The 27,748-nt window shown below is 39.4% G+C and overlaps 1 protein-coding gene across 1 annotated transcript; it reads left to right on the forward strand.

Moving 5' to 3' along the window:
• Positions 1 to 21: 21 nt before the first annotated feature.
• On the forward strand, positions 22 to 27,311 carry Skp2 (S-phase kinase associated protein 2). The gene is made up of 10 exons (XM_042690615.1): positions 22 to 209; positions 672 to 943; positions 10,892 to 11,003; positions 13,519 to 13,662; positions 14,993 to 15,127; positions 16,368 to 16,466; positions 17,587 to 17,717; positions 21,123 to 21,174; positions 21,333 to 21,440; positions 26,145 to 27,311. The coding sequence occupies exons 1-10, from the start codon at positions 166 to 168 to the stop codon at positions 26,356 to 26,358; spliced, it is 1,311 nt and encodes a 436-aa protein (XP_042546549.1). The 5' UTR covers positions 22 to 165; the 3' UTR covers positions 26,359 to 27,311.
• The last annotated feature ends 437 nt before the right edge of the window (positions 27,312 to 27,748 follow it).

The following is a 27,748-nucleotide window of genomic DNA, read 5'->3' on the forward strand; positions in this document are numbered from 1 at the left end:
CAGTAGGCGGCCGCCGTGCGGGTGAGCGGGCCGAAGAAGTCTGCGCGCGCGGAGAGGATGGAACGTTACTAGAATTCCCGCATTAGGCTGCCGCGGCCGGGGCCGCTTGTGGGGGCCCCCACGCGAGTTGAGCGGGAACTGGGAAGACAGGTCGCTCTGTCACTAATGAACGAGTTTAAAACTCTCGAACCAGAGGACGCCATGCACAGGTAAGCCATTTGTAAAAAGCTGCCGAGCATGAATGGACCGTTGTAACTCTTTAGGCCGCTCCTCTGATTGCTGAGATTGTTACTGATGGTGGCTTGGCCTCGGCCTGGGGAAAGGACGGATGGATGGTTGGATGTGAAGTCAGCGTGCGAGTTTACTTGCCTTCCTTAGTTGGGATGGCCTGCAGCCGTTTTCCACCACTGATTTCCCTCCCTCTTTCCTCCTTCCCTCCAAGGGAAGAAATTCTCCAGGCCTGCGTGATCGTAAATCTAAAAGCCCTTTTGGTTCAGTTTTTTTTCCTTTTATTCTTCAAAATCTTGCTGCATCATTTTTTTTAACTGCCATTTTAGTAGCTGTTGTGGATCTTTTCGACAATACATCACTTAATGCTTCTTTCATGCCTGCCTTGGAATTATTTAGGGATGTATTTTGAAAAGAAATGGGGGTCTTGTGCCCTTCTACAGGAAGCATCTCCAAGAGATTCCGGATCAGAGTAGTAATGTTACCACCAGCTTCACGTGGGGATGGGATTCCAGCAAAACGTCTGAACTGCTGTCAGGCATGGGAGTTTCCACCCTGGAGAAGGAAGATGTGGACAGTGAGAACATCCCCCAGGAACTACTCCCAATCCTGGGCCACTCCCAGAGTCCGCAAAGGAAAAGGCATAAGAGCAAAGGGAATGACAAAGACTTTGTGATCATCCGTCGACCTAAACTTAATCGAGAGACCTGTCCAGGTAAGATAGAAGGGTAGCACTATCAGTTAAGTAAAGAGTAGATTGAACCAAACATTTTGTTGGCAAACCCTCTTTGGGAGATCTTTACGAAATTGCCGAGTTCTAAAGTTATTTTGCAGTAAAATAAGACCAGTCATCATTGAAGCCTACCAGAATCTTCATAGCTGTTTATGTTCTGGTGCACGGTTGACGTGAAACCTTTAACCTATGAGACAATATTCCTGTCTTTTTCCTTAGAAGGGAATCTGCCTGCTCAAAGTCCAGCTCAGAGCCACTGATAAATGGAAACACAAACTATGATCTTCTAGGATTTTGTCTGTTTATAATTCCAGTGAGCTTTCCTGCTTTAGTCACTTTATTTGTAAATGGACTGCTAAACAAAATATTAATGTATGAGGAGAGACATATCCCCTAGTCCACTCCCAAACGAGCATCTCCTGGGAAGTTCTATCTCCATTTCCTTGGTGTTACCTTTCAGTCACCTAAAAGAAAAACTTACATCAGCTTTTTCCCACCTCCCATATTCAAATCAATTGTTACATCTTTCCTCTTTTCTAGTATCTCTTAAGCACTCCATCTCTTGAATTGTAATAGATTAATTGCCCAGAAATAGAATGAATTGACTAAAACGTAAGAACCATGTAATTACCCTTTTAAAAGGTCCACATTCCTAATAGGTACCTTCTGGGTGGATCAAAATCCTGTAGTAGCTGGACCCCACTGTCTCACACCCATAATCCTATCTACTCCGGAGGCTTGAAGTCTAAGGATTATGGTTCAGAGCTAGCCTTGGCATGAAAGTTTGTGAGACTCCTATCTCCAATTAATCACCAAAAAGCCAGATGTAAAGTTGTGGCTGAAGTAATACAGTGCTAGTCTTGAGGGGAAAAAAAACCTAGAAACAGTGCCCAATCCTCTCTCGCCCCCGCCAAAAAAAAAAAGAATATCCTAGAGTACTCAAAACTATAAAACAAGGGGAGGACGGTAATCAGTTTTTCTTGGTAGTAAGTCATTTAAAATAACAATTTAGCAAATATATTCTGATTACATACTATGTGCTAGACACAGTTCTAGTTGCTGTGGATATGTGGTGAACAAAAAAACCTTTTCCATGGAGCTTCCAATCTAGTTAAGAAACACAAACAATATATATGATATATAGTGTGCTAGGATGAAAAGTGCAAACTAAAAACAAAATTGAGTCCACCAAGAGAAGAAGCAGCCCTGGGGTAGGAAGGTAGATTGCGGTTTTAAACAGTATTGAGGGAATGCCTCAGTGCTCAATTGGACAGTGTCCTTTAAAAAAGCAGAGACCTGAAGTAGGCCTGGGAGTATGCCTTACCAATACCTTGGAGAAAAGAGCCTCAGGCAAAAGGATGAGCTATTGCAAGATCATGGGACAAGGATGAATAACAAGGAAGCCATATGACAATTGAGTGGCAAAGGGGAAAAAAGAGGCTAGTTAGGCAAGAAGTGGTGTTGAGCAGAGTTGTGGACCAGACTTGATGGAACCATTCCAGAGGACACAAGATAATGCTGAGACTAAAATAGAATGGGTCGTGGATAGAAGCATAGAGATTGTTTTAAGAGATGGTAGGAGAAGGGAGGAGCAAAAATAAGCAGTAGTGTTTATCCTGAATATAGTCTCATGTTAGAAACAACAGAATTACAGGATTGTTGAAATTATTCATAGAAGGAAGTGGTCAGTCTAAACTGAAAATAACAGTGTGATGGATAAAATAGAGATGAAGATGAAAAGTCCTGCAGAGAGTCAAGGTAAATAATTATAGTCCTAAATTTTTATATTTGACTTGGCAGAAGAATAGATGAGTTTGGGTTGATTGCTTGCTGAAAATAGTTATTAAATTTTCTCAGTCCTTTATTTGGGAAAGAGGGCCTTATCCAAATTACAGCAAAGGAGTCCTTATAAAGAATTAGATTAATGTTGGGCATGATGGTGCACATCTTTAATCTCAGCAACTCAGCAAGCTGAGGAAGAAGAATTTCATGTTTCTGCAAGCCTGTTTATAGCAAGACTATTTAAAAATGAAAACAAAAATAAATAAAACAAAACAAAAATATAGCAAGACAGTAGCGGGGAGATAAGACAATCTGGGCTTTAGTTTCTATGAGCCTTAGTTTTTTTCCCGCCTTTGAACAGTAGTAATAATTGCCATTTCATGGGTTTCTGTGAAGCTTAAAATGAGACTATGTGAAGCCCTTCGCATGCTGTTGGCAAGTATAATAGTATAAATAAAACTAGTTAACACTGGTCAACAAAATTTCTGACACCTGCTAGGGAAGTCAGCTGACTTGTTAATAATGCTGACCTGAGTGCGTAATGTTGTTAATCCAACTCTGTTCATATAGAGCTTTAATCTTTAAAAAGTCTGCTGTGTTTAGCATGTGGAGCATGGAAAAAGTATTTCCTGCTAAGGTATTTTGATTAAATGGCTCAGTGCTGATAGCTTTTGTGTCTGCTGTATGTCCTTTACATGCACACATACACATCTGTAAATAAAAGTGAGTGTCTGAAAAACAGATACAAGTATAAGGGATGGATCCTGCCTCCTAGGGATTTGCAAGTCAAGTTGAAAAGAAAGGACCAAAAGTAAAAGCAGCAGCTCACACACAGCTTGCAGTTATGTGTGACTAGGAGCAAAGGAGTAGCTCATACAGCAAGGACCCCTAGAGGCCAGAGGGAGAGAGGGCCTTGAGCAAAAGTTACTCCATTCCCACTGGGGTAGATGTGAATAATCTTCTCACTCAGCCATGTGAATCATCTTTCCACTCAGCCAAAGTGGAAGTTCCAAAAAAAGAGGGGTCTTGAAAGTGGTACAGTCAGTTTGACTGGATTATAATATTGACCCTAAAATTGTATGTTTGAAGTAAGAGGCACAGGAGACAAAGGGGAAACAATAGCATACATGTGTATGTGCCTGGACTTAGACAAATGTGATTGGTCCTTTGCTATGGATGAAAACTGGGCTCAGTGATACAGGATAGACAGCTGTGGAAAGCAGTTCTGATGGGCTCCCAGAAGCAAGCCAAAGCCTCCAGTATTGGTTGGTCCTCATTCAGAGACCTTTTGTCTGCAGTTGTCGGGACAGGTGGCTGGAGTTCTACTAGGATTAGGATATGATAGGCCACATCTGCTGTGCATAGAGATCTGATGACTGACTCTGGGATTTAAGTTTTGTGGGTTCTTTGCTAAATAAGCTTTCCCTGTAAGCCCCAATCCAGCCTCACATCTGACATCTGAATTCCACTTCATCCTCTTCTCTTAATAGTGGAAAATTAAAGCTGTTCTGTCAGCCTAGACCAGAACAGGTCTCATTGGCCCTTGGGTGAGCATACGGAAGAAGTTGAAAGGAAACAACCAATAACAAGCAGAAAGAGGACAGTCTCACACTTATGATCATTAAGAGCTTATTCTCGGCCCTTTGACAGGCGTTGGCCATGAAAATGTGGTTGAAATAATTTGTTGATCAGTTTTTCTATGGCTCTTAGCCTGCTTAAAATTCCAGGCCAGACAAAGATTCTCAGATTGGAAACTCTGAGGTTCACAATATATCATAAGCCCCAAGGGAACTTGTTCAAAGTGCAAAATTCCTGAGATTCTTATCCTAGAACACTTGAGCCTGGGTATCTTGTCTTAATATCCTCAGGGAAAACATTTTTAACTTTTTTAATTAGCAAGAAATATGTTTTATGCTGAAATCCTGGATGTATATCCGCAAGTTTTGTAGAATACATTTCCCCTTATTAAGATGTTTTCTGTTACAACAGATGTCTATTCTTTGACATAAAATACTAGTTAATCTTATTAAATTGATTTCTAAACCCATCAGTAAATCTCAACTGATAGTTCCTCTACCCCAGTTCTGTAGGAGTCTTTATGAGACCTTTCCAGTTATTGAGCAATATTGTAGAATTGAGGATATAGTAAGGAAGGTTTAAAAAAAAAGGGATCCTGCTCTTACAGAGCTTACTTACTATAACTTATTTCTCAGATCTTAATTTCTTTCTTTCATTGCACATCTTTTCATCCTTCAGGGTGAAGCAAGTCTTTCATAGAAATATAAGATTGTGCTGGGAGCAGTGGTTCAAACCTGTAATCCTTAGCTGCTTGAGTGATAAAGGTCAGATTATAGCTTTAGGCTAACCTTGGACATTAAGAAAAAAAATACAAGAGATTTCATCGCAATCTGTGTCTGGACAAGGTAGGCCTCTCTTTGTCATCTCAACCTACTGGAGAATTCTCGCACAATGGCTGGGTGCAACAGCCTCTGCTTTTCATCCCAGGAACAAAGGGAGCACAAAGACGAGGATACAGGCCAGTTGTGGACCAACAGTAAACTGTATCTCAAAAAGAACCCACCAACCAGTGCTAGGGGCTTACAGTTGTAATCCTAGCTATTCAGGAGACTGAGATCTGAGGATCTTGGTTTGAAGCCAACCCCGGAAGAAAAGTCCATGACTTCATCTCCAGCTAACCAGCAAAAAGCCAGAAGTTGAGCTAAGGCTCAAGTGGTAGAGCACCAGCCTTGAGTGAAAAAGCCAAGTGAGAATGTGAGTCCCCGCTCTTAAAAAATAAAAAACTAGTAAGAGGCTAGAGGTTTGCCTCAAGTGGTAGAGCACCTGCTTAGCAAACAGTAGGCCCTGAATTCAAAATCAGTATCCACCCCTCTCCCAGAAAAAAAGAGAGAAATGAAGGAGAAATTAAAGGTTTAAGAGTTGTAGGGTTGAGGAATGCACGAGACCCCTATTTAGTTTTGCCTTTTTTCTGTTCTTTTTTTCTCCTTACCAAAATATAAAATAAAGAAATAAAAGCCTGCACAGTCTTGTGTTTTCTCTTTGTTTGTGGGAAGAGGAAAGTGAACTCATCCAGGATAGTAATCTGCATAGTTGACCAGATAGGAAGTGTGACACATTATTACCTAAAAAAAGGCCAGCAAAAGCAATAATGAAATGATCCCCTCTCCCCCTCCTTAAAAAGTAAAGATGAGAAAACAGTAGTATGAGTAGCAAGACCTCAGGGCCTCCTCCTGCAAGTGTGATTTGATTTTAGATACCTACAAGAATAATTTATTCTCATTTTACTTTGTTTTTGAGATAGGGTCTTACTATGGAGTCCAGGAAGCAAAGGCTAAGACTCACATTTCTCCTGCCTTTGCCTCCTAGGGGCGGAGACTACAAGCTCAGGACCAGTTTTAAAAGTCAAAATGTTAGGATTAGCAATTTGAATGTGAGTGCAGTAGGTGATGTTCTGAGAAGAAACAGCTAGTCACATAGGTGAGTTAACACTGCTGGGAGGATCAAATAGTGGAAAATGTTCCTTTCCAGAAGAGTGTGAGAGGTATGGGAAGTGGTGGGTTACAGAGGTGAGAAGCTGGGTTTGTCTCAGAAGGAATTAGAAGCAATGATGGTTGGGTGAGTATGACCGCTAGCAAGCTCAGTATATGGCCAATTTTCCCTTTCTGAAACACATGTTTCAGTGCTTTGCTCTCCTGTTGGGACACTAAAGCCCTTGAGCTTAATCATTAGTTCCCTTCATGTGTGCTGGTGTGCAGTTTTGTTGATTTCTCCAAAGCAAGTAGAGGAAAGACCTCGAGTTTTCCTTCTCTGCAGACAAACTAGGCAGCAATATAGTCAAGAATCCAGGAAACTGATGGCTGATGTTCTGAGAATTAGATATGGCAAGTAAAATTAGATTCAGTATCTACCACCCTGAATACCAGCCACTATCACAGCTATTAAGAAGGTTCTGCCCCCTCTGCTGGGATAACAACCAGTTCCAGATTGATACAGCTTCATTCAGGACCCCTGCAAGTTGGATTTCCCTGTATAGATGGCTGAATGGAGCTCTGCACACTTTTCTTATAGCTGAGGCTGTGCATGTCCTGGGCCATTGTTCCTCCCATTTGATGGTGAGCCCACTGATAGCTCCCAACATCTTTATTTTACTTACTTTTCCCTCCATCACTTACTTGCTATCTGATGATTCCGGAGTTAAGTCTGGATTACTTGCCAGCTTTTCTAAACTTGCACAATAAGCAAGCACTAAGAACAGAGAACATGGATACACATTGCAGTCAGACTTGGATTTGAGTTTCTACTCTGCCTTATGTTCACTAGACTCGTCCCTTTTGTCATATACTATCTTCTCTTGAAGTTCCTTTCCCCTTCTCCCAAAGGCCAAGAGTGGTAGGATCTTCTTGGCAGTGTCTTCTGCTATCAGATAAGCCATCAAACTCAAGTCTTGTGAATCTGCAACCTCAATTTGAGGCATGGAGTTTGGAAACCCAAGTTTGCCTTTTGGCATTGCTACCCAATTTGAGTTGATGTCACATTGGTAAACTTGTTTAACTCCACTAAGGTAACTGTCATTAGGTTTAAAATGGGAATACTAATAATTAGTATTCAAGTATCTTTGTGCTTTAATAAATGCTGATAATTTTTAGAGCATCCAATAGATGGCGATTTCTATTGTTAAATATTTATTTATTAGTCCATCTCCCAGTGAGATCATTGGGTAAGGCCTAGGGCTTACACCTTAGCTTCCAGCTCTACTACATTTTTCAGGCACCAATGAAGTGTCGCAAGTGGAATAAGAGGTCAGCCTGATAATTTTACAAGTGACAATACTGGTCCTGAGAGGCCAGTAGTCTTGCGTATGTTTCTGATAAAAGGTCACCATTCTTCTCTAGGGTTTTTATCATTCCTTTATACATCCATTGGGTAATTTCTTATATTCAGTGCTAGTTCTGTTTTAGGCATCATTCCTGTAGTAAATTGGTCAATGATGGGTTAGCCATTTACACTAAGGCAGTTAGCACATTCAACGTTGGTGAAAAAGTAATTAAAAAGCATAATGCATGTAACAGATATTTTTTGAAAACTAGTTATATGTCAGGAATTACACATCACTGGGTATGTAAACCTGGGCATAGGGCTTTACTGGTGACCTGGTAATGCTTCTTACAGCAAGTGCTCTTTCAGCTGACATGTGGAGGGAAAGTAGGAGTTGGGCAGGTAAAGACATGTTGCTGCACAAGCCCTCCTGACTCTGGACTGTTCTGCGTGGCTCTTGCCTGAGTTTGTTGGCTTCTGCATTCATCGCTGGCATTTTACCTTTTTCCTGCTGCTCTTCTATTTTTTCCTTATTTCTTCCCAATAAAAAAGTACTAAATTTGTTCATTTATGTCATTTGTGCCTCTGCTGCCCTGCCGTATCTCAGCAAGCTTTTCTGATTTCCTTTCCCACCTGTGGAGGTGGTGGGGTTGTTTCGTCAATGGCCCTGGAAGTGCACCTTACCCTCAATGCTAAAGGTGTTTGTTCTGTACACAGAAGTGACTGCTTGGGAGCTGTCTCCAGACAGGAATGCTGGGGAGTTAACCTTGTTTGAATTCACAGTCCATGACTGACAGCCACTGATAGATTCAGTTATCAGCAGCATGCCCTGAGGTGGAATAGCTGAGACAGATTCCAGATAGTCTCGTGAAGGCTTTGGAAGATTTGAACCCCCGGTTACTCAGTACAACAACCTGCTTATTAAACATGACTCAACCTGACTTGTTCCCTGCAATGTCTCTATTTACCTTTTTTTTTTTTTTAGTACTTTCTGACTTTCCAGATAAACTAGTTGGAAGTCAGAGCTTCAGAACCTGCTTCTGGGGATCTCAGGCTTAGATAGGGGGTAGATATAGGGTCTGGGTAAATCACACTGCAGAGATGAGAAAGTTAAAGAAGAGCTTGAGAAAAGCCTATCTTTTGACTTTGATTTGGGGGATAGGCAGGGACCCAATTTAAAAAGCCACTGTCACCTTATATTCTATAGACATGGGGTGACTAGCCCAGAAAGTTTGCCATTCTGAGGAGCCTTGGCATAACCTCCAAGCTGCCTTCCCAGGTTGAAGGATGTGGTTAGCATGCATGATCTACCATCTTCATTGTGCATGCAGCTCTCAGGGCCTCAGTTGGTACTTTAATTTTGTCCTCTAAAAGGCATTGATGTAGCAAGTGGCTGTTTTCTGCTCCTTTTTAAGTAGAGGCCACTAGCTGCGGAAAGGCCCTGTGACCACTTCTTCCCTGTGTGTTCTCATAGCTTGTTAGGGCACTTCATTGAAATTTCTTATCTGTCCTCAAGCTCTGAGAAGAGTGAAGATCAGCACTTCTCTGTTTATCCTTGCATCCTTAGAACAGGCCATCAGCATATTGAACATGTTGGATGAATAAATGAATGGACCAGATTTTAGTTCCTAGAAATACAAGGAATGATTTTTTTAAATCAGATTCTTAAGCACTTATGGACAAGTAGGGGCCTGCTCAGTAAATAATGGAATCATGGCACTGAAGTTACTGTCTTTTGTCATGTCCTAAGAGACTTTTGTAGGAGTAGGACTTTTTAATAATTTGATTTTTAAAAGAACAGCAGCCAGAGGAAGGCGTAGCACATAGACTATTGAGATGTGAAGTAAAATGACTATTCTAAAAATTACAGAAAGCTCCACATTACTGGAACTCATTTGTAGAAAAGGAATCCAGAAAAAAATGAATTGGGCTCTAGCATGAAAGCTTTAGATGTCATGCTAAACAGTGTGGACTTAGGCTAAATCTTTGAAGGTTTCATTGAAGGGTTTTAATTGAGGGAAGGAAACAATTATCTTAGAAAGACTGTTCAGGTATGCTGCCAAGACAATAGCTGTAATATTTGTCACTTTCTTCCATTTTTTTTTATAGTACCTTCATTTCCCTTTACATAATTCCTGGCACAATGTATCTGCTCTGTAAATTCTAGTAGCTTTTAATGGGCAAGAGCCAGAGCTTATCACCAGACTTAGCATCTCTATAGATTACTTTTACAAGACAAAGATCACTGGTCTTCCTGTGTCCACCTTTCTCTAAATTTACAATAGCCAGGGGGAGCCTTTTAAAACTTAAGTGAAATCTTGACATCTCTACAATCTGAATTCTCTAGTAGTTCCTTGTTAAGATTGGAACCAAAGCCAAGAGCCTCACTGTAACATAGAAAGCTTCCATGACACCAGCCCTAATACCAGACTAATTCTCGTTTTATCATTACCCTGTCAAGCAGTTCCTCAGATGAGACCCATCTCGTGGAATGCACCCAGATGCTCACAGGGCTCATTCTGTCACTTGGTTCAGTGAAACAGTCTCAGTCAGGGCTTTGCCTTAACTGAGTGCAAATGTAATACCTGTCTCTGACCCATAGTATCACCCTTACCTGGGTGAACTATTTTTGCATAGCAATTATACATTTCAACATACTATGTAATATATTTATATTTTGTGTTATCATTCCCACTCACTAGAATCTGTGCTCTATGAAGATGCAAGTTTTTTTCCTTTGTTTTTTGGTGTTTTGTTTGTCCATGGTGGAGCTTAAATTTAGGGCCTGGGCACTGTCCCTGAGCTTTTTTGCTCAAGGCAGAGCTCTACTTCTGGTTTTCTAGTGGTTAACTGGAGATAAAAGTCTCATGACTCTCCTGCCCCACCTGGCTTCAAACCATGATCCTCAGATCTCAGCCTCCTGAGTAGCTAGGATTACAGACGTGAGCCACCAGCACCTGGCTTGTATTCATTTTTTTAAAGGTAGGTTTTACTGTGTAGCCCAGACTGGCCTCGAATTTGTGATCTTACTGCCTTTTTCTCCTTGCCCACAGTTGGCAGTCGGAGCTGAAAGGAAGAATGATAGAAAAAATATTCCAACTTTTCATTTCTCACTGCTGACAAAAGATGATGTTCACTTGAGAGTGAAGAGAAAGTGGGTCATGTGGAAAAAATAAATGTGAGGATGAAGAATTCGGTTTGTGTTAAGCCCCCTTTAAGTGAACAATTAGATGTTCTTCCTGTACTGGGAGAGACTCAGTAGACCTGACAGGGAAGAATGGTGGTGGGCAACTTTACTTCTTTGTCTCTTCTCAGGTGTTTCCTGGGACTGTCTTCCTGATGAGCTGCTCCTGGGGATCTTCCACTGTTTGTGCCTCCCTGAGCTGTTGAGAGTCTCTGGGGTTTGTAAGAGATGGTATTGCCTTGCGTGAGTATTTTTTACCTGATTTGGTGGTAGGGAAAAGGAAAGGTACATATTCATTTTAGTCTGGTGAATACAGCATCTCCAAAGAAACTAGATATCTTCCTCTTTTTATTCAAGTCCTCATTTCACAGTGAGAGACAGGGTCTTCTATTAGTATAAACTTACATCATTTTGTTTGCCTATATATCAGCTGGTGTTTTTTCGGCAGCATGGGTGGTGACCTGAGAAAGCAGTAACAGGGCTGAAGCAAGAAAAGGTTGACTTTCATGTTTTTCCTCTTTAGTGCAGAGGATCAAACCTAGTACCTCATTCATTCTAGGCAAACACTCTAGACTGAGTTACCTCACTAGCTCCAAGATTCTGTTTTTCAAATGGAACTTTCTCTCATTTCCAACCTTCCCCAATCATCCCCCTTCCTTAGGCGCCTGCCCCAACTTTACTATGTGTTTGGAGACAGTCTATCATGACTTCTCTCCATACATCTAGAACTCCCTTGTGAGGCAACAGAAGCTGCCTGCCTTGGAAATAACACCACAGATAGTTGCCATCAGGTTGTCTGGAAGGCAAGGAAGTTTGGCAGTGTTATTGACTGTCGTAATAGTGGCTAAGTGTTGCAGCCACATCTAAAAGACCCATTTTGATTTTCTTTTTCCGCTAACTATGCGTTAGTCTTCAATCTGTTTTTTAAAAAGATCCTGTTGTATGTATTTATAGTTACATGATCTTTTGACACAAATAGAGGTTGTAAAAATGGTTACCATATTCAAGAAAATTAGCATTCTCTTCATCTCATATAGTTACCTTTTGTGTGTCTGTGTGTGTGTGTGTGTCTGTCTGTATGTATGTATGTATGTGTATGTGTGTGTGTATGGCTAAAGTAGGTAGAATACACTCATTTACCAAAATGTAGAACACTGTATTCACTGCTAGTTCTCACATAGAACATTAGCTGCCCATCCTCCATAAGTGCTGCTTTGCATCCTTTGGCCAGAGTCTCCTCCCAAATCCCCTTAATCTTCACCTCAGTTGTCATTAAAGTAGTAACAGGCACTTTTAAAGCACTTTGTGCCAGGGGCTATTATCAGTTTGTTCCTTAATGGGGTCTTAAATATGCATATGTTCTCAGTTTAAGAGATGAAGAAACCAGAGAGTCAGAAGTAAATTAGAAAATGAATGGTAAAGTAGACGTCAAATGTCTGGTTAACTCCACATCCTCAACCATGTCGTGTTACATTTGGCTTGGATAGCTCAATTTGTCTTCCTGTGTATCTTAAAGATAGAGGTGTTTTTGTTTTTGTTTCTTTGGGGGGGAGTCAGTTGTGGGACCTGAACTCTGGGCCTGGGCACTGTCCCTCAGCTCTTCAGATCTACCACTTAGGCACAGCGCCACTTTCAGCTTTCCACAGTGCCACTTCCAGCTTTTTCTGCTTATGTGGTGCTGAGGAATTGAACCCAGGGCCTCATGCATGCAAGGCAAGCACTCTACCCTGAGCCACCTTCCCAGCCCAAGATGCATGCTTTTTTAAGAACAAGGTGAATGTTACAAAACTTGTTCCAGATTATTACAGAATGCTGGGCACACTGTGTTTTCATCCTTTCAAGTGGAAACAAGAGCCATGAGATCTGAGATAACCAGAGCATGGTAATGCTCTCATTTTCTCCAAAGAAGATCACTCTCTTAAAAATACCTTATCTCCAGTCTACGTTTTTAGTAATAAGGGTCAAATCACATACTGACAATTTCTATATAGCATATTATTTAAAAACTCAGCTGCCAATGAGAGCATTTATATCAAGCACTGTTAAAACATTTTAGAATACCTAAGCATTTAGACTGTTTGTTCATGAGTTTATACTTCTGGTTACTCTTTTTCTATTTGAATTAATATGTAGATGTTAAACTTCTCTTGTGTTACTTAGTCCATTTTTGGAACCTCCCTTTTTATTTAATTTATTGAGAAACATTTGTCCAGAATCTACTGTTTTTCCCTCTTCCTTTCACATTTAGGCAAACACAAAGTCATGTGACCAAAGCATAGCTGACGAGTGATTTTTTTTTTATCTATGACAGCTGTAGAGCCAATAAAATGCTGCTCTCTTTCCCTTTTTGTGTCATTTTGAATAATTGAGAATTCTATGCCTAACACAATTAGCAAATAGAATCATTGGAGAACCTTCGCATCTACTTACATAGTAATAATTAGTTAAGCAGTTTAAATGTCTCAGTTGAGCTGAATTCTGGAATTTTATTCTCTGACCATTGGCAGTACTAATTTTAACTTTAGGCCATCTAATTTGGAAATAAGTAAAGAAAGAGGAAAGGTTATCCATGTTACAATTTAAAAAAATAAAACAGTAGTTTCATTAAAGTAAAGCTGGTTGCACAGTCTACTTTGAAACAAAAGTTCCTGCAGAATTTGCTTCCAGGGGATTTAGTGGCTATATCCTGTTGGTCTAGCTTTGGATTCCAGCGATCACAGTAACTGACTTACTGAATCAGGTTCTTCCCTTTTTCTAGGTTTGATGAGTCTCTCTGGCAGTCTTTAGACCTCACAGGTAGAAATCTGCACCCGGATGTCACTGCTCGGTTGCTGTCCCGAGGGGTGATTGCTTTTCGTTGCCAACGATCCTTTATGGAGCAACCATTGGTTGAACATTTCAGGTAAAGAAGAAAATACCCTAGAAAAGTTTCTAAATCTCAAGGTAGAATTAGATCAACTCTTTTTTTCTTCTTTATTCAGTCTGCCACAGGCCATCTTCGCAGTATGGGTATTAGTTACATATGATGCTATATGGCCACTAGGTTGAAACAGGGCACAGGTTTTGGTGACACTGTTCCCATTGTAACTCAGGGTTATTATGGTGCTCTTCCTGGTGTATTTGAGCATTAGGGCTGGAACTCAGTAGTAGAATGCTTACCTAACATCCACAAGGCCTTGGGTTGAATCCCCAGTACCACAGCTGGGTGCTCAGCACATGAAGACAGTGGCTCACAGACAGAGCCAGACTGCCATATTCTTTTGTTTCTTATTAATCAGTGGGAAGGGTATTTCCAGATTTGTAGTGTGATTTTCTGTCCTAGTGTGGACCAATGTGCAACCTAAAATATGCCTTCATGTTGTTACTGTTTTTAAGTAGTTGTACAAAGAAGTTTTACAAAGGAGTTTCAACTCAATATGTCATAATGAATCCAGTATCACCCCTTTCATTGTTCATCATTCTACCCCATCTTTATGAACTAAAAATGTTTCTGTGGTGTTGGAAATTACTCAGTACTAGGGAAGAGTGCTAATACTTGAGTAGTACTAGATAAGAAAGAGAAAAATAGGTTGAAGACAGCAGACAAAAGAAATGTATTTATTACCTGACTTACAAAACAGTAACTCCTCTGAACATCACCTTTATAATAACAATTTGAAAAAACTACCGGTCCCATCATTCCTTCTGACTCTCCCTGTGTGTGATTTCTTTTGTTCACATCAGGATTTGTTTCTGGCTTCTTTTCTTCTTAATGCACATGCTGATCTCAAAGTGTGTCCTGTACACCCACCTCTGCTCAGAAGCATCAAATCTTAATGTGTAAATCAGCCCTGTCTTCAGAACTCCTATTTCTATTACCTACAGTCTTCCGCACATGAAACTGTTCCAGGTACCTCAATGTTAGCATATCTAAAATAAAACTTTGCCTCCCTCACTTTCACTATCTTCAGTTTAGAAAATACCACTACCGCTACCGACTCACCCTGTCAGAAGCCAGGTGTCATGGCTTAATCTCCTTGTCTCATAATGTGCTTAGGAGTTTTCTAGTTGGGTCGATGTTGGAAACATCCTCACTTGAATTTTAAAAATGGATGAGAATGGGAATTCACTACCAGCAAGTCTGTGTATGTAGAGTCTTGTTAGTGATTGGCTGCTCATTTGGGGAGAGGAGGGAGTCAGATTTGATCTGGTTGTTCTTATATGAGCTTTTTTTTTTTCCCCTCTTTGTTCAGCTCTTTTCGTGTACAGCACATGGATTTGTCAAACTCAGTTATAAATGTGTCAGCTCTTCATGGTATTCTGTCTGAGTGCTTCAAGTTACAGAATTTAAGCTTGGAAAGCCTGCAGCTTTCGGATCCCATTGTCAAGTGAGTGGCAGCCAGAGCATGAAACAGTTGTTTTATGTGTGTTATTTTGTTCTCTACATATGACTATCCAGATAGACATGGAAAATATATCTTATAGCCTCCAACTTTTGCAGAACTTTCCAAACTCATTCAGGCAATAAAAGTTGGACTCTACACCAGGTTCTGTGGTAGGGCTGTATAGAAAGAAGGCTGAACTGTGTGGCCCACGCCTCAGTCATGAGTGAGGCAGATAATTGGAGTCCAGTATGCTTGTTAAATGCATTAGTGATTGTGTGGCAACACACAGGAGGCCTAATTAAATTTAGGGAGGATAGCCTTCTCAGAGGAAGTGCCTAGTAAGCAAAGGTATTAAAAATAGTCACTTCGGAGATCTCCCAAGATAAAAGAAGCAGTTGGAATCTTGTTTCTAAACTGAGAAGTAGCTGGAAGTTTGCTGTAGTATGGGACTCAGGGGTGAAGAGAGGCAGGCCACGTTATACTGAGCCTATATGGCAGACTAGAGAAGTCCAGGCTCTGGTTGACTCTGAAGAAACCATCTCAGAATAATGGCTCTTAATATTTACAAAGCCTCTCTACAAAGGAAAATTAAGAATATTACAGATGAGAAATACATAACTAAAATAAACCTTGTGACTTTAAAATTATGGGCAACGGGGCTGGGAAGATGGCTCAGTGGTAGAGCACTTGCCTTACATGCATGAGGCCCTGGGTTCAATTCCTCAGCACCACATAAGCAAAAAGAAAAAAAATGGAAGTGGCACTGTGGCTCAAGTGGTAGACGGCTAGCCTTGAGTTGAAAAGCTAAGGGACAGCGCCCAGACCCAGAGTTCAGGCCCCACGACCGGACCCCTCCACCCCAAAAAAAATAAAAATAAATCAAATAAATAAATTGTGGGCAAAATTATTTCCAGTGTCTTTTTTTAATAAAGGGCACATGAATCAATATTTCTTTTCCACTTAATTCTGTGCTAAGTGCTATGCCAAGTCTTCCATTGCATTGTATCATTTTAATCTCATTAACAGCCCTCATTTGATACACTGTTTCATTTCAAAGATGAGTAAACTGAGGGAAAGCACCCCCCCTTGATGTCACAGTGATAATGAAATAGAAGTTTTAAACTTGATTCTCCTGTCAGCAACTTGGGAATGCAACTTAGTTTTAGCCTGTATTTCTCTGAGTAAGTGTTGATCAAATAAACATGCTTTCTCACTGTTCCTCTGGCATTTTTCTTTTTTCTAGTCAGCTTGCACAGAACTCAAACTTAGTGCGACTAAACCTCTCTGGGTGTTGGGGATTTTCTGAATCTGCCCTGAAGACTTTGCTAAGCAGCTGTTCCAGGTAGGAGAAATCTGTCACTTGGTTATAGAGTTCTTGTAGCTAATGCTTTAGTGTCTCACATCTGAATCATTGGTGAACTTTTTGAGGTGTTCTTAACGCTCCATGTTCTTTCTTTTCATCTAACTTTCTGACTAAACTCAAAAGCCAAATACTATTTGGAAGGGAGAAGGATTTGTTTAGTAGTCCTCACTTCCTGCTTGTTACTATGAAAATAAGGAGTAAGAAGCCATGTGTTTAGCCCAGCATAGCTGAAAGAAATGTGATTATACCTATCTATACCAGCAGGTCTTTGCCTGTATTACCTATAGAACTTTCAGTTTGGATCAAATATGTTACATTGTAAGTATAAACCATAATAAGTGTGGTGACTCCACTTCCAATCTTTAATAATAACACTAGAATCATATTGCAGAGTGAGAGGATACTTGTTTTCTAGAACACACAATACAATGTATATGTTCATTTGTTTAATGGGTTTTTTTGGTCTCCATGTTACAGTCTTTGTACCCATTCCTCCTCAAGAGATCTGTTGAAGCAAATTTCCTTGGGGTTAGAATGGTATAGGGAACACAAAATGCAGAGTACTACATTTAGTCAGCAGTATATTGTCTTTGGAACCCTGCCCTGCCAGTTTCCACTAGCTCTGTTAGTGGAGGCAGAATTAAATGGGGATGGCTTCTTGCAAAGTCTGCATCTCTTTTATCAAGAATCCCAGTTCATTCTACTGGTTTTATGAAACATCTTGGGTCATTGCTCAGTCTCTATGACTGTTTGGCAGTTACCTGAGTGGTTTGAGAAAGAAAACATAACGTTAGAATTTCTACCTCCAGTCCTACAGTGGGGTGTGTCTTCCAAAGGAGGAGAGAAAATTCTCCTTCATTTCTGGAGAGGAAAGCATTTCCTGGGCTTTTCATTCAGATCTCCAGCACCTTTCAGGACAGTTGAGATGGGAGAATGTTATAGGAAGTGAGAAGCTTAGAACAGAGATGTGGTACATGTAATGATAAGGAATTCCTGGATCTTTGTAGTCTCCCTCCACCCCACACCTCCACCCTCAATGTAAGGCAAATTCCTTGAATGATGGATGGGCTCATGTTTTCCTTAACACTCTTTTGTGCAGACTGGATGAGCTGAACCTCTCCTGGTGCTTTGAGTTTACTGAAAAGCATGTGCAAGTGGCTGTGGCACATGTGTCAAAGACTGTCACCCAGCTGAATCTTAGTGGCTATCGAAAGAATCTCCAGAAATCAGGTAGAACTCCTGGGCCTCAGCGGATGGAATTTGAAGTGTAATCACACATCTGATGGATTGAGCATAGTTCTCTTCTATATACATTGTTTTATTTAGTTCAGTGTACGTGTTACTTCCATTTTACAGCTGAGGAACTGTTGATCAGAAGAATAAAGGTAAACAGTTTGTGAGCTGGAGTCAAGAGGGTGAAATCAAATCAAGCAGATAGCTCACACCTGTCATCCTAGAAAGTGGAGATTAGAAAGATCATGGTTTCAATCCTGCATGGGCAAAATATTAAGAAGATACTTCCCATTTTAACAAACCATATGTGATCGTGTACATCTATAACACTAACTAATTGAGATGCCATCGGAGGATTATAAGATAGGACAGAGAAAAGGAAAAAAAAAATACAGGAGTGTTGGAGTCATTGTTAGAGAACTTAAAATACCAACATTGGAAGCACAGGCTATGCGTTCAAGCCCTAGTACTACAAAAGAAAAATAATAATAATAATAATAATGGAACAAAGGTAAGGGAGGAAGGAAGCAAGGAAATAAAACTATACTTTAAAATATTTGCCTAAAATTTGTATGTAAAGAATTACTTTAAATCAACTAAATTACTAGGCAAAACACCAATATGAAAACATATTGCCTTTCCTTCATCCATGGATTCAACCAACAGCAGGTCAGTAATGTTCCGGAAGACAATAGTATCTATTCTGAACAAGTACATTTTTTCTTGGCATTATTTCCTAAACAATATAGTATGCAAATTCTTAAATAGTATTTACATCTTGAGACACTAAAAGTAATCTAAAGATGACTTCAAGCATACAGGAGGGTATGTAGAGATTATAAACCAGAAAGCACTACCCAATTTAATGTAAGGGCCATGAGCATCCTGGTTTTCTGTATCTACAGGGGTCTAAAGCCAATCCCCCTTGAATGAAAAGGGTGATTTTATTTGGTGTGTGGTTCTCAACTGGGGACAGTTTTTCCTGCAAGGGGACCTAAAACAATGTCTGGAGAGAGTTGTGGTCACAGCTGTCAGTGAACTGCTGACATCTAGTGGGTTGCAGCTGACTAACAAGGAATCTGGCCCCAGATGTCGGTGCCAGGGTTAAGGTTGAGAAGCCCTGATAGAGCCCTGTTCATAAGTTTGTATTTATAACTGAATTCTGTCTGCAAAGGCAGTGATGTTTCTTCCATGGACACAGGCATTTGAAACCTGGGATAGGTAGCAGTTCCAGTCTTTACACACATTGATGTAACACTGAGAGAATCTGATTTACAAAGATAAGTGACTGCAAATAGAAAGGTTCAGTTTTTTGTTTTTAAAACAACTTTATGGCAGGCACTGGTGGCTCACGTATATAATCCTCAGTACTCAGGAGGCTGAGATCTAAGGATCTCAGCCAGCCCGGGTAGGAAAGTCCATGAGACTCTTATCTCCAATAAATTACAAAAAAAAGCTGGAAGTGGCATTGTGGTACAACTGGTAGACCACTAGCCTTGAGCAAAAGCAGCTCAGGGACAGCTCCCACGCCAAGTTCAAGCATGACCAGGCAAAACAAAACTTTATAATCTCCACTTACATTCAGCCTAGGCAGTACCAAAAAAAAAAAAAAAAAAACCTACATAATATGGTGACTTATATCAATCCCATGTTCCTGGTGGTACTAGCTCATTTGAGTGTCGATGTGTTCATGTTTAAGCTTTTATTATTTTATTATTGAATCAACATTTACCAATATTTCTCAACATTTAACTAGTATGTAAAAACTGGGGCTTAGTTTGTCCTCTGATAAGACACATTAGGCTTTAATAAACAATAGCTAGACTTGAATGAATGGCCAGAGATTGGAGCCATTCATTGCCTATGAGTTCTTACTCAGCTTTGCACTGCCATTCAAATGTCTGCTTAGTGAAACTAGGGAAACATGTTCTGTAGAGGTCTGTATAAGCTCTAATCATTTTTTACTCCCTCCCTACCCCTACTTAATTTTCCTTTTAAACATTGCTTTAAATCTGAGTTTAGTATTATACAGTCATTATCAAAAGTACATGAAACAAAAAGCAAAACAAATCATCAGTGAGCAGACTCCCTAAGCATTATAGAAGGCATTGCAAATTCAAGGAGGAAACATCAGCACAGTGGGCTAGAAGGGACTACTCTTACATGGAAGGAATGGTCCAAGAGACTCTGAAGCAGAAGCCTGATTGGAAGAGAAATCCACAGGGACTTGTAAAAGAACATTTTGCAACCAAGGGCCACAAGTCTAGTGGCCTTTGATATGGAAGAGGCAAGGGAAAGAGGAGACAGCCATGGGCTCTGAGCCCAGGCAGAAGCCATGGAATACTCTGAACTAATCGATGTGATCAGACTTACCTTGTGAAAGGCTCACTCTAGTACCAAGTTGAGAAAACAGTGTCAGGAATGAAAGTGGAGAGGACAGTTAGGAAATGAGGGTGGTAGCTTTGAAGGTGCTAAGAAATGGTTGAATGTTAAACACATTTTAAAGCCAATATAAAAAAGATTTTGTGACAGATTGGATGTGGGAAGTTAGGTGAGAAAGACTTCAGGGAAGGGATGAAATTAGGGGAGAGGCTGGATGTTTGCTTTTAGACATAAATTGGAATGTCTGTTGTACATCCAAGTAGGAATGTTGAGGAGACACTTGGAAAAAAAGCAAGTCTTAAGTTAACATGAGAGAATATGGCCCAAGAGGGACTAGGAGATGGATAGATCAATCGGTAGGTAGGTAGGTAGGTAGGTAGATAGATAGATAGATAGATAGATAGATAGATAGATAGATAGATAGATAGATAGATAGATAGATAGATAGATAGATGTCAACAGCATCAGTAAAATTTGCCTCATTTCAAATAAGTAACTTTTATTGATTGATTTTTCTGATTACTTAGTAGCTTGGGTTGACTTGTATTTTTGCATTAGAGCTTTTTCAATATATCTAGAATTTATTGGGATATATTATTTGCATTAGAGAAATTATTTTCCTGTCATGGTATATTGCATTGATTTTTAGTAATCCAGAATTTCTTTCACTGATTTGAAGAGTCAAGTCTATATAGTGTTAGCTTTTGCTTTTTGCTATTAGGAACAATCCTTCCCCACTTTCTTTATTCTTTCAGTCATTCACTGATACATAGATAAGCTGTAATTTGTTAACCATTTTACACAATTCTTTTAGCATTTCCAATACGTTTTCATGAGATCTCTCAAATTTTCTATGTAGGAAATTTTGTGTGCCCTTCTGATCACTTTGGCTTTTTCTAATAATTTCATCTCTAACTGCCCTTGTCCAGACTTTCGGCCCTGTGTTAAAAGATGTTCTTAACAGCAGATATTCTTGTCTTGTTCTTCATTTGATAGTGACCATCACATTTGTTTTCCTAGATCTTTGTACCTTAATTAGAAGATGCCCCAACCTTGTTCACCTAGACTTAAGGTATTATTTTTTTTATTAAGTTCATATCAAACATTGAAATTTTATGATTGCTCATTAAATGGGGGAAAGATCTTAATTTTGAACGGGAGGAGTTAAAACAGTAGTATTCTCCATCAAGGAAGGACAAGTGGGTCTGAATCTCTTCTGTTCTTTTACAGTGATAGTATCATGCTGAAGACTGACTGCTTTCCGGAATTTTTCCATCTCCACTACCTCCAACACCTCTCACTTAGTCGGTGCTATGATATCATACCTGAAACTCTACTGTAAGTATGTTACATTATCATGCTAATAAGAGGGCAAAGACAGCAAAACTACTACTTAGTGTTAAAAGCCATTATTATTAATAGCAGACGTTTGTAATGCAGATGTTAATATTAATGTATCACAAACTGGATAAGAAAGTAGCCAAATAGAAGACCATGTCAGTTTTGCTTGAAATGTTGGGTAAACTGAGACTGGAATGGCAATGTCATTAAGCATTTATTATTTTACTGCCAGCATTACATCATTAGATTGCTGTATTAGCCTCTGCAAAAGACTCACAGAAGTAGTAGAAGAAAGTCCTCATGAGTATCATTGTGAACACAGAACCCAAGTGTTTGGGTTTGGTTTGGTTTTCCAAATTTTTCAATTAACTGTAAGTGATTTCAAAAGCTTTCATCTATGCTTAGAGAAAAAGTTCTGTAATGGAGTGAGGAATTTCCTGGTCGCCAAGGAGGATGAAGAATCAAAGCCTTCTATTAGTAGATATAGTATATTGGGTCCTAAAAAGTAAGATGATTGATCCAGGATTGATGATGAGTCTATCATCATCTCTTTATAAAAATAAGACTTTCCTTAATCCCTAAAGGCCTTGACATTATTTTCTAATGCTAAAGGTAGAGCAATTCTATTGAAAAACCACAAGAGGTCAGTGTCTTTTAATCACGTGCCCTACCTATTAGGGTCAGTCTGCTCAAGTGAGGCTGCTATGCTCAGCACTATCACATGACAGTCATTTAGCTTCAGCTTCTTACCCAAGAAACATGATGAATTCAGACAACAGATGTGTCCGGTCCTCAAATCAATGGCTTGGATCTTATAGTTTTAACCAATTAGTGAATAAATCAGATACTTATAGGCACAGAATTAACTAGAAGAATTAGGAAGTCTGGCATAATTAAATTAATCATAATTAATTTCAGTTAATCTCAGGGGGCCTAAGTATCTCAAATTGTTTCCTATAAAGGATACTATAATTTACTTGCATAACTCTGAAGTGCTGGGATCTAGGTTTGTATTCATGGAATTCTTACAATTCCTGCCTCTCTTTTCTAGTACTCAGAGCTTTTAGCTTTACTCAAAAAGGTGTCTTTCCTCTGCCTAGAATCTAGGCTGTCCCCTAGGAAGTGGAGATAATTCTTTTCTTTTTTCTCAACAGATCTGTCCATATGTCTTGTTTTGTTCCTTGGCTTCAAAATGAAGCTTAACAGGTGATAGACCAAATGCTTTTCCTCTAGCCAGAGGCAAAGGGAAGGCTGTGTGCTCTTGCATTTTATTCTTGTATTACTAGATACAAGAATAATACAAGAATACACATGGAATGCCTGCTAGTAATCCCACAGCCAGTGTGAACTGATGGTGAAGAATGATGAAGACATAGGCCTGAGTGCCCTGTCTACAACATTATCTCTGATTTTCTAAATCTACCTTTGATAAAAGAAAAACAACTATTAAGGGTTTAAGCATATCAAAACCTCAGAATAGAGAGCAAAAATATGCTCTCTATTATAATAGAGTGTTTCTTTAGACACCATATAAATACTGTCATGATTTATACTTTAAACTTTTTACATAAGTTTGTTGACACCCTATCCAGAAGTATCTCAGATTCCTTTGCATCATTCTGGAAGCTGATGTATTTGAAATTCATAATAAAACTTCCAGGGCTGGGAAGGTGGCTCAGTGGTAGAGTGCTTGCCTTGCATGTATGAGGCCCTGGGTTCAATTCCTCAGCACCACATAAGCAAAAAAGAAAAAAAACGGAAGTGGTGCTGTGGCTCAAGTGGTAGAGCGCTAACCTTGAGCTGAAGAGCTGAGGGACAGCGCCCAGGCCTAGAGTTCAGGATCCACGACCAGACCAAAAATAAAAATTAAAAAATTTTTTAAAAAAACTTCCAAAGAGCCTTAGTAATAATTTCTAGCAAACTAGCCATCTTATGCTATAGAAGGATATTTCTTATCTCAGAAGAATGATAGTAAAATCTGAATGTCTTTTTGCTTTACTAGTATTGTTTTAAAAATAAAACTATAGATTATTCCTCCCATTGTTGTATTCTCTTCTTTAATCTTATTTTGTGTGTCTAAACTTTTTTCTAATTATACCCTCTTTCTCATTAAAGTAAGAAACCCAAGCTAGAGAGAGTAAACTGATAGGAGATAAGGAGAGGCTTAAAAATTCCTGTTAGAATATGTAGTTAAGGCATTTTAGATTTTGTATTTCAGGAAGACAGGCTTATGTAGATGAAATGAGGAGTAAACCTGAGTGTTTACAAATGTCTTTTGGGTGCAGGGGGGGGGGGGTTCATTTGTTCCTTTGAAGCCCAGCTGGCCTCAAATTTGTAATCCTCCCATTTCAGCCTCTTATATAAACATGCTTTGTTTACTAAACTGGAAAAAAAAATCTGAAGACATTTGTCAGTATCATTTTAGAGTTCTTAAGCTAGAAAGGTCTGAAAATACTTCATTCCTGTTTTCTATCCCTTCATTTGATTTCCAGTATCTTGTAACATCAGAGATGTTTGTAAATTTTTCTGTCATAGATACATACTAAGAGGCAGGGTTTTTTTTAATCTTAAAATCTGAAGACTTTCTGGTTCTTGACCCATCAGCCCTTTCTCTGCAGCTCCCTTGTCACATGTAACTTGGGAGAGTGACATGTGATTTCCTTCCCAAAGCTGTTGCAAGAATATTTCCTCCTCTGTCATCTGCCACTCTTACTCCCACTCAAAGCTTCTTCTTTTGAATATTCCCCACTGAAGCATGACTTACAACTTGGCTGCTTTGGATATCCCAAAACCAGGATCCTCCTAGGTATTTCAAGATTCTCATACACTCAGATTTCACATAAGAAGGCTTGAGAGCTTGAGATTGGAACAGGCTTGCTCTCCTCTAAAGTGGTAATAAGTATAAACTGCTGGCTGGGAATGTGGCTTAGTGGTAGAGTGCTTGTCTAACATACATGTGGCACTGGGTCTCAAGTGGTAGAGCACTAGCCTTGAGAAAAGGAAGCTTAGGGACAATGCCCAGGCCCTGAGTTCAAGCCCCAGAACTGGGCAAAAAAAAAGTATAAACTGCACGGATCATTGCTTTTCTTTTATACTGCTTCTACAATACAGAAACGAACAACTGCAACCTGTTCCAATTCATTTTCTTCCATTTATTTTGCCCTCCAGCAATTACTGCCCCATTCTGAATAAGCAAATTTATTTGAGTAATGTTTTTCTAAATTACTCTTCATCTTGTATTCCACTAACATATATTAAACATCTGTAGTAGTTAAGATATTGTGGAATGTAGAGTAACACACTTAGAGGGGTGGTGGGAAGATGGGAGGTCAAGGTTCAGCATAGAAGGTTTTAGGCCCCCTGAATAGTGGGTTCCATAAGTAAAGAAAGCATGTAAGCAGGCTTTCTTTAGGAAAATACCTTTGATGTTCATATATGGAACAGGCTGGAAAGAAGACCAGTTGGTGGCCAAGTAGCACTTACAAGCCTAGTTTCCTTGAATAATTATTGACAGTGTTAAAATAGAAAGGTTGCTTCTGACTCTAGACCATTGATGTGTTCATTGATCTGCAGCTGGATTTTGTTGAAATTTCAATAAATGTTCCCCTTCCTAAGACTTTGTACTGTGTGTCCCAACCTGGAGCAAATACAGAGGACATGAGTTTCTGGACCTACTGTTGGCAAAATCAACAAGTATTGACTTGAGAGAAGCAGGCTATAGGTTTTTGTTGGGAGGGAGTTGTTCGTTGTTTTTATGAATCAGAATGCAGTTGTTGGCACAGTTGTATTTCACCTACTATGAAATACCTAAGACGATGGCTGGTCTGTCTGACAAGGGAAACATGGTAGTGTGTAGAGAGATGAGAGTGTGTGAATGATGGGTCACCCCTTTTTCTGGTTGTACCCAGCTACATCACCCTATCTAAAATATCTTAGTAAAGTTGCTGAGTGCCTGTGGCTCAAGCCTATAATCCTACCTACTCAGGAGGCTGAGAGCTGAGAATGGAGGAAGGAAAGTTCATGAGACGATTATCCCCAATTAATCACTAAAAACCAGAAGTGGAGCTGTGATTGAAATGGTAAAGTACTAGGCTGGAGCACGAAAGCTCCGGGACAGGGCCCAGGCCCTCAGTTCAAGTTAAGACCAGCACACACACACACACACACACTCACAAAATCTTAGTGATGTCACTGACAGGTTTCATTAGCCATAATAGACTTGTTAACTGTGAACCACCATTAAGAAAATAACCCTGTCAACTTCTGATGAGCAAGAGCCTGCAAAAAAAGGTGATGTTTACATCCTTAAATTGTACATAATAGGTAGTATTTACAACTCATGGCAGCAAAACATTTACCATCACTAGCTTTACTAGCCCAAAACACAGTAAACTTGTCAGATTGCTATGTACATACAGAGTTGGGAAAAGAGAAGCCAATACAGTTAGGTTTTAGTAAGTGTTCCAGTGAGTTCTAACGTTGTTGGAAGCCTCAGCATTGAAATGCAGAGGTGTTTCAGATTGCAGTGTGGGTCCAGCTTAAAGGCTTCTGCATCCATGTTTAATGTTTGCTATTTCATCAAATCATTTATCACAAGTTGTTTCCTCAGGTTACCTGGCTTTGGAACAGATTGTAAACACTAGACTACTCAAACAATTTCCTTACTGAGATACTCAAAGTCTCCTTTTTTTCCTTTTCCAGTGAACTTGGAGAAATTCCCACATTAAAAACACTACAAGTTTTCGGAATTGTGCCAGATGATACCCTTCAACTGTTACGGGAAGCCCTTCCTCACCTACAGATTAATTGTGCCTATTTCACCACCATCGCCAGGCCTACAATTGCCAGCCAAAAGAACCAGGAGATATGGGGTATCAAGTGTCGACTGGCCCTGACAAAGCCCAGTTGTCCATGAAGTGCTATTGCAGGGTAGTACCTTGCATTTCTTTGGAATGGGAACATAGGCAGGAAGCCAATTGCTGGAACATTTGGCTGGTTTTGTTACTGGTTTTCCCTTAGCCTTCTTCCTTGGGTGTTTAAAGAGTCATTTAAAAGGGACAACTATAAAGTGTTACTTTTAGGCTTCTAGCAGTTCTATGCCCAGAAGAGCCTAAGTTATAAGGCTTTGGGAGTTTTGGAAGAGTGAGCCTTTGATTTTAAAGTAACCTTATTAAAAAGTGAAATTTGACCTGACTTGTTAAGTACCCTTGTGGTTAAGTCTATTTAGGATGAAACTTCAAATTTTCCACCAGCTAATTTTCGTAGTCTTAGTAGTAACTTTTGCCTACTTTTCAGTATTGCTTAGTACAACATGGCAAGGAAGAATAATAAACTGTATATTGTTAGTTGACAAGTGAAAAAAAGGGCTCATAAGATAGTAGTATTTGAGGCAGATCTTTTCTGGGGACTTCATTTGAAATTAATTTCACAGAAAGAGCCCCTTATAATTCACTTCAAATTCTAAAATAAAAGCAAATAAATAAATGGCCAGAAGAATAGAATTGGTAGAGGAACTGAAGGCTCAAGAGGTAGTTTTTGAAGGGAGGTCAGTCTGGTATTACCTCTTTATGTTTAAGGTGCTATGTTTCTAGAATTCCAATTAGGTAAGAAAATATCCTTGTGGTTTTTTCTAATTTTATTATCCAATTATTTTAACAGGAGTTAATTTTTAAGATGACTTGCTTTATTTTAGAAAGGTGGTATTATCCTAATCAGTATCTTATCTAGTCTTCAAGTTGGACGGAAGATTCTGAATTGATATTGTTTGCTGTTTTCTTTTAATGCTAAAATCGTTTTTGTATTATTCGAGAATCAAGTATTTTAAATTCGTTTTCACAGTAATTGCTTGAAACTACTCATCAGGTTACTGGACCTAAAATTCCTAAGAACTTCTTGTTCTTTAGGAATGCACACTAGAGGCAGGTACATGTTTTGCCCAGTTTCTGAGCATTCTGCACCTGCATAAGATTTTAAGACTCAGGTGTTGAACCATTCAGTAGGATGGATATTTTTTTTAAGAAACCTAGTAAACAGTAGCAAAAAGACCTAATTATGTTTTCTGAAAATCATAATAAAACTAGTTTTGTAAATCATTGATCTCATATGTTCTAATGCCAAAACATTTCTATTAACTTCTTTTAAATCAATTTTAATGTTTCAAACAATAGTATGAAGTGCCATTATCTGCTCAGATTTAAAGAACATTTAAAAAGTTTTACACAGAAAATTACTATGCATCTATTAGTAATTAAAATGTGCTAAATACTTGAAATTATTGTTTACAGATTAGTGACAAGTCCAGGTGG

The sequence above is a fragment of the Dipodomys spectabilis genome, unplaced genomic scaffold (assembly GCF_019054845.1).
Source record: "Dipodomys spectabilis isolate Male_0828 unplaced genomic scaffold, ASM1905484v1 ptg000138l, whole genome shotgun sequence".
Taxonomy (NCBI): domain Eukaryota; kingdom Metazoa; phylum Chordata; class Mammalia; order Rodentia; family Heteromyidae; genus Dipodomys; species Dipodomys spectabilis.

Coding starts and splice junctions, on each gene's coding strand:
- Skp2 (XM_042690615.1), top strand. CDS start 166: ATGAACGAGTTTAAAACTCTCGAACCAGAGGACGCCATGCACAG. Junction 11,004..13,518: donor AAGAGATGGTATTGCCTTGC/GTGAGTATTTTT, acceptor CCCTTTTTCTAG/GTTTGATGAGTCTCTCTGGC. Junction 13,663..14,992: donor CCATTGGTTGAACATTTCAG/GTAAAGAAGAAA, acceptor CTCTTTGTTCAG/CTCTTTTCGTGTACAGCACA.